At 45.1% G+C, this 7,333-nt stretch overlaps 1 protein-coding gene across 1 annotated transcript; it reads left to right on the forward strand.

Moving 5' to 3' along the window:
• The first annotated feature begins 5,846 nt into the window (after positions 1–5,846).
• LOC119923065 (olfactory receptor 140-like) lies at positions 5,847–6,653 on the forward strand. Its single transcript, XM_038742624.1, has 3 exons — positions 5,847–6,167; positions 6,282–6,394; positions 6,509–6,653. Exons 1-3 carry the CDS (start codon positions 5,847–5,849, stop codon positions 6,651–6,653), a joined length of 579 nt encoding a protein of 192 aa, XP_038598552.1.
• Positions 6,654–7,333: the final 680 nt, after the last annotated feature.

Raw genomic sequence — 7,333 nt, forward strand, 5'->3', positions numbered from 1 at the left:
TCCTGGTTCTCCTATTATCTCTCCGGCCATTAATTCTCAGTCTCCTCTGCGGCCTCCTCCTCCCCCTTCCATCCCCTTACTGTAAGGGTTTCTCAAGGGTCAGTTCTTGGTCCCCTTCTGTTCTCTATCTACACTCACTCCCTTGGTGAACTCATTCGCTCCCACGGCTTCAACTATGATCTCTACGCTGATGACACCCAAATCTACATCTCTGCCCAGCTCTCTCTCCCTCCCTCCAGGCTCGTATCTCCTCCTGCCTTCAGGACATCTCCATCTGGATGTCTGCCCGCTATCTAAAACTCAATATGTCCAAGACTGAACTCCTTATCTTCCCTCCCAAACCCTGTCCTCTCCCTGAATTTCCTGTCACTGTAAATGACACTATCATTCTTCCCATCTCACAAACCCGCAATCTTGGTGTCATCCTCGACCCGTTCTCTCATTCACCCCACACATCCAATCCGTTATCAAAACCTGCCAGTCTCACCTCCACAACATCGCCAAGATCTGCCCTTTCCTCTCCATCCAAACTGCTACCTTGCTGGTTCAATCTCCCATCCTATCCCAACTAGATTACTGCATCAGCCTCCTCTGTGATCTCCCATCCTCCTGTCTCTCCTCGCTTCAGTCTATACTTCACTCTGCTGCCCGAATTATTTTTGTGCAGAAACACTCTGAGCATGTCACTCCACTCCTCAAAAATTTGAAGTGGTTGCCTGCCAAACTATGAACTCCTCAGTCTCGGCTTCAAGGCTCTCTATCACCTCGCCCCCTCCTACCTCACCTCCCTTTTCTCCTTCTACAGCCCAGCCCACGCCCGCTGCTCCTCTGCTGCTAACCTTCTCACTGTGCCTTGTTCTCGCCTGCTCCGCCATCGACCTCTGGCCCTCGTCCTTCCCCTGACCTGGAATGCCCTTCCTCCACACATCTGCCAGGCTAGCTCCCTTCATCCCTTCAAAGCCCTACTGAGAGCTCACCTCCTCCAGAAGGCCTTCCGATAATTATCACCCTTTTTTCCTCTCCTCCTCATCACCCCTCTTTGCCCTACCTCCTTCCCCTCCCCACAGCACTTATAAGCATTTATACAGATTTATTGCTCTATTTATTTCACTTGTACATATTTACTATTCTATTTATTTTGTTAATGATGTGCTTATAGCTATAATTCTATTTATTCTGACAATTTTGACACCTGTCTACATGTTTTGATTTGTTGTCTGTCTCTCCCTTCTAGACTGTGAAACTGTTGTTGGGTAGGGACCGTCTCTATATGTTTCTGACATACATCCCAAGCACTTAGTACAGTGCTCTGCACATAGTAAGCTCTCAATAAATACGACTGAATCAATGAATGAACACCATCCCTCTTCCATATGGGGATCACAGTTTCAATCTACATTTTACAAGTGAGGTAACTGAGGCCGAGAGAAGTGAAGTGACTTATCCAAGGTCATACAGCAGACTAGTGGCAGATCCAGGGTCAGAACCCATGACCTCTGATTCCCAGGCCGGTGCTCTATCCACTAAACCATGCTGCTCCTCATCCCACCTTTAGTTCCCAGGATTTATGTACCTATCCATAATTTATTTAGGTATTTCAATGTCTGTTTCCCCGAATACACTGTAAGGTCCTTGTAGGCAGGGAACATGTTTACCAACAGGGTTGTATTGTGTTCTCCTAAGCACTTAGTAAAATACTCTGCACATAGTGTAAGTGCTCAATTAATATTAGTGATTAATTATTACTTTCTTTCATTGATTCATTCATTAAATCATATTTATTGAGCACTTACTGTGTGCAGAGCACTGTACTAAGCTCTTGGGAAGTACAAGTTGGCAACATATAGAGACGGTCCTTACGCAACAGTGGGCTCACAGTCTAGAAGGGGGAGACAGAGAACAAAACAAAACATATTAACAAAATAAAATAAATAGAATAAATATGTACAAGTAAATAAATAAAAAGAGTAATAAATACATACAAACATATATACATATATACAGGTGCTGTGGGGAAGGGAAGGAGGTAAGGCGGGAGGGGATGGAAAGGTGGAGTAGGGGGAGAAAAAGGAGGGGACTCAATCTGGGAAGGCATCCTGGAGGAGGTGAGCTCTCAGTAGGGCCTTGAAGGGAGGAAGAGAGCTAGCTTGGCAGATGTGGGGAGGGAGGGCATTCCAAGCCAGGGGGATGACGTGGGCTGGGGGTCGATGGCGGGACAGGCGAGAACGAGGCACGGTGAAGGGATTAGCGGCAGAGTAGCGGAGGGTGCCTGCTGGGCTGGGTTTACATTCCTAATCCCCTTCAACATCGCTATGTCCCTCTAGTATCCCATTCTGATCATCATCATCATCATCAATCATATTTATTGAGCGCTTACTATGTGCAGAGCACTGTACTAAGCGCTTGGGAAGTACAAATTGGCAACATATAGAGACAGTCCCTACCCAGCAGTGGGCTCACAGTCTAAAAGGGGGAGACAGAGAACAAAACCAAACATACTAACAAAATAAAATAAATAGAATAGATATGTACAAGTAAAATGAATAAATAAATAAATAGAGTAATAAATATGTACAAACATATATACATATATACAGGTGCTGTGGGGAAGGGAAGGACGGAAGATGGGGGGGATGGAGAGGGGGACGAGGGGGAGAGGAAGGAAGGGGCTCAGTCTGGGAAGGCCTCCTGGAGGAGGTGAGCTCTCAGCAGGGCCTTGAAGGGAGGAAGAGAGCTAGCTTGGCGGATGGGCAGAGGGAGGGCATTCCAGGCCCGGGGGATGACGTGGGCCGGGGGTCGATGGCGGGAGAGGCGAGAACGAGGTACGGTGAGGAGATTAGCGGCAGAGGAGTGGAGGGTGCGGGGTAGGCTGTAGAAGGAGAGAAGGGAGGTGAGGTCTGTTCATCCACACATTAATTCGAACCTCCTGAGCCTACTAATATTTTAGACCAGCATTTCTTCCTGTTATAGTGAACAGTTACAGAGAAGTAGCTCGGCGTGTGGACAGAGCACGGTCCCGGAAGTCAGAGGACCTAGGTTTAATCCTGCCTCTGCCACATGTCTGCTGTGTGAGATTGGGCAAGTAGCATCACCTCTCCTCACTTCTCTGTGAGCTCTGTTAAGACTGTGAGCCCCATGTGGGACATGGACTGTGTCCAGTATGATTAGATTGTACCTTCCCCAGTACTCAGTATAGGGCCTGGAACATGGTAAATATTTAAAAAGTACTATTAAACAAAACAAAATACAGTGAAGGTGAAATGCTCATTACTGCAGGGTGAAGTGTTTCCTTTTGTTTGGTTTGAACCATCCTCCCACAGCCTTGCAGGTTGTCACCTTCTCCTCATGAGGTGTTATTTGCTCCCCACTTCTAGACTGTAAACCCGGTGTTGGCAGGGGCTGTCTCTTTATTGCTGAGCTGTACTTTTCAAGCACTTAGAACACTACTCTGCACACAGTAAACACTCAATAAATATGATTGAATGAATGAATGACTATCAATTCCAGATTTGCATCCTTAGTAGGTTTATTGACTTTAAGCACACCACCTCTCAGATTTGAACATTAATGATTTAATTCTCTTTCCACAAGGAAGCTTCGTCACCCCCCGATCATCTCTATTGTTCTTCCCTGGTTCTTCTCCATCTCCACTTTATCTTTCTTAAGATGGAGCAACCAGATCACAAATCAACACTTACTTTGAGATCTCTTCCCGTGAACCATGCTTGATAACTCCGAGTCCATTATCATATAATTGTAATTTGGATTGTTTCTCCTTAGGTGGATCACCTTCTCCTTGTTCACCTGAAATTGCTCTCTCCCTTTAAAAATACATCAAAAATTCTATAGACTAGTAAAATATCTGCCACCACCTTCCTCTTCCCTGTTGCAGTAAAAATGAGGCTAAGGATATTTCTGACAGAAATGCTACTCGGGTACACTTTTATTTAAACAACCTAGTGCCTTTGGATACCTAAAAATTGTTCCTTGTCTTTTCATATATATGTATATCCTCTAGATTTTGAGCTCGTTGTGAGAAGGAGCATGTCTACCAACCTTGTTGTGTTATAATCTCCCAAGTGCTTAGTATTGTGCTCTGCACACAATAAGCACTCAATAAATATGATCTGACTGATGGATGTCCATTTTTTCTTTCTCTTATTTTTCTGTAATGTTCTTTGTGTCTGACCCCCAAATAGGCTATGAGTTCCTTGAGAGTGAAGGTTATGTTATACTGTCCCAAGCATTTAGCAGAGTAATCTGCACAAAGAAGGTGCTCAACAAATACTTTTGATTGACTGATTGATTGCCTACCGTCAGATAGTGATGGGAATGCCTTATGGTCTAGCCCATCCACATTATTGATTTTCTGGATTTTTGACTATCTGGATTGTATTTAGTCCTGAATGATCATTCATTCATTCAATCGTATTTATTGAGCACTTACTGTGTGCAGTGCATAGTACTAAGCGCTTGGGAAGTACAAGTTGGTAACATATAGAGACGGTCCCTACCTAACAGTGGGCTCACAGTCTAGAAGAGGGAGACAGACAACAAAACAAAACATATTAACAAAATAAAATAAATAGAATAAATATGTACAAATAAAATAAATAAATAGAGTAATAAATACGTACAAACATATATACATATATACAGGTGTTGTGGGGAAGGGAAGGAGGTAAAGGGGATGGGGAGGAGAAGGGGGAAAGGAAGGAAGGGTCTCAGTCTGGGAAGACCTTCTGGAGGAGATGAGGTCTCAGTAGGGCTATGAAGGGACGAAGAGAGCTAGCTTGGTGGACGTGCACAGGGAGGGCATTCCAGGCCAGGGGGATGACATGGGCCGAAGGGTCGACGGCGGGACAGGTGAGAACGAGGCACAGTGAGGAGATTAGCAGCAGAGGAGCAGAGGGTGCGGGCTGGACTGCAGAAGGAGAGAAGGGAGGTGACCTGAGTGGGGGGCAAGGTGATGGAGAGTCTTGAAGCCGAGAGTGAGGAGTTTTTGCCTGATGTGTAGGCTAATTGGTAGCCACTGGAGATTTTTGAGGAGGGGAGTAACATGCCTGCCCAGAGCGGTTCTGAACAAACATGATCCGGGCAGCGGTGTGATCAGAGACACAGAATGGCCTAGTAGACAGAGGGCCAGTATGGGAGTCAGAAAGACCTGGGTTCTAATACTGGCTCCACTCTTTACCTGTTTACCTATTTACCTGTTGTGTGACTTAGGGTAAGTCACTTCACTTCTCTGTATCTCAGTTACCCCATCTGAGACTTTGACTGTGAGCCACTTTTGGGCCGTGGACTGTGTTTAACCTGATTATTTTGTATCTATCTCAAAACTTAGTACAGCGTTCAGGAACATAGAAGTATTTAACTAGTTCCATAAAAAGGATCCAGTTTATGTGAAGTGGTATTGTAATGCACACTTTTTTTATATTTATGGTACTTTCTTGTTAGATGGAAAACTCTTCAAGGACGGGAAGTGAGTTTTCTCCTCATCTTCTGAACAGAGCTGATGCTTAGATAGATACTCAATCAGTGCTGCTATGTGACTGTGCAATTGGAAGAGTTGAAAGCCCGAGGTCCCTTTTAGCCTAATTATTTTGGAAATCTGTCAAACATTCAACGATAGAGAACTCTCAAATGTCTTCTTACTTGGTCATTATGACTCCAATATCGATTAAATTTTTATTCTCTTTCTAGATAAACCAACTCTTACCCATGTCCTTCATGGAAAACATGGAGAAAAAAATGTGAGTGAATTCATCCTCCTGGGTTTTACCCAAAGTCCGAACAGTTAAAGAACATTATTTGTCATTTTTCTCTTATCCTATCTTGTCACCGTGATGGGGAATCTGCTCATCATCATAACCATAAAGGCCATTCAAACTCTGGGCACCCCCATATACTTTCTTCTGACCTATTTGTCCTTCACAGATACCTGCTATACATCCTGTATGGCTCCCAAGATGATTATAGATTTGCTGCAGGAGAGGAAAACTATCTTCTTCAGTGGCTGCACATCACAGCTCTTTGCAGGTCATTTGTTCACCAGTGCCGAGATCATCCTTCTCGTGGCCATGGCCTCTGACCGCTACATGGCCATCTGTAAGCCCCTGCACTACACAGCCATCATGAGTCAGCACGTGTGTGGCCTACTGATGCTGGTGGCCTAGACAGAAGGCTTTCTTCATGCAAACATCCAGATCCTCTTCATGGTCCAGTTGCCATTCTGTGGCATTAATGTGATCGATCACTTAATCTGTGACTTGATCCCTTAGTTGAAACTTGCTAGCACCAGCACCCAGGTCTGTCGCCTGTTGGTCGTGGCCAACAGTGCGGTGATGTGTACATTAAATTTTCTCCTACTGGTCTTGTCTTACGTCGTCATCTGGCACTTCCTGAGGACTCACATTTCTGCAGGGAGACGGAAATCCCTCTCTACCTGTGTCTCCCACATAGTCGTAGTCATTTTGTTCTCCTTTCCATGAATTTTCATGTACATAAGGACCTTGTACAAGCTCCCTGTGTTCATGTCGGTGGCCATATTTTACACTACCATCACCACCATGTTGAACCCCGTCATCGACACCATGAGAGACGCGGAGGTGAAAAGTGTCATGAGGAAGCTGTGGAGCAGGAAAGTGAAATGAATTCTTTCATTTATGCAAGTGGTTGGGTGACGAGAGGGTTGACCTGAGAGACTAAGAAGGGACAGAAATTGTTCATTGATTCCAGATCATCTGGGACATGAACATAAAAGTCTGGGCTCATTCTGGGCACAGATACAGGGGGTAGAATAAATAAACCCAAATCTCTGAATGGAGGGTGGGTTGTCTTGCCGCAAGCCACTTATCTCTTCTCCTTTTGTTGTAGTTAGGAGCACTACCATGACAACTGTCTCTTTTGGGGGCCCAGGTCATGTTCTCCCCTTTCCTCCACCCCCAAGGTGCCTCCAGGCATCTAGCTAGGGCCAGCAGATTGGAAGCTGGAACAGTAATGTTCTTAGTCCTTATAAAGAGGGTTGGCCATGCAATCCCTTTCATAACGGGACCACACTGAAGGCTCCTTTAACGCTATCAAAGTGTTACTGGTAAGACAGGTAGACTCAAACCTCTGTAAGATCGAACAAGACCATCCTGAGCCCTATAGCTTAATGAGATCAGTAATAATGATATTGGTACTTTGTTGAGCACTTAGTATATGCCAAGCACTACACAAAACACTGGAGTAGGTACAAGATCATCAGAGTGGGTACAGTATAGTGCCAGTTAACCCGCTGTGTCCTGATCTTGTCTATCTCACCTCCATCCTCTTTCCCACGTTCTCCAGG

This window comes from Tachyglossus aculeatus, unplaced genomic scaffold, assembly GCF_015852505.1.
Source record: "Tachyglossus aculeatus isolate mTacAcu1 unplaced genomic scaffold, mTacAcu1.pri scaffold_140_arrow_ctg1, whole genome shotgun sequence".
NCBI classification, from domain to species: domain Eukaryota; kingdom Metazoa; phylum Chordata; class Mammalia; order Monotremata; family Tachyglossidae; genus Tachyglossus; species Tachyglossus aculeatus.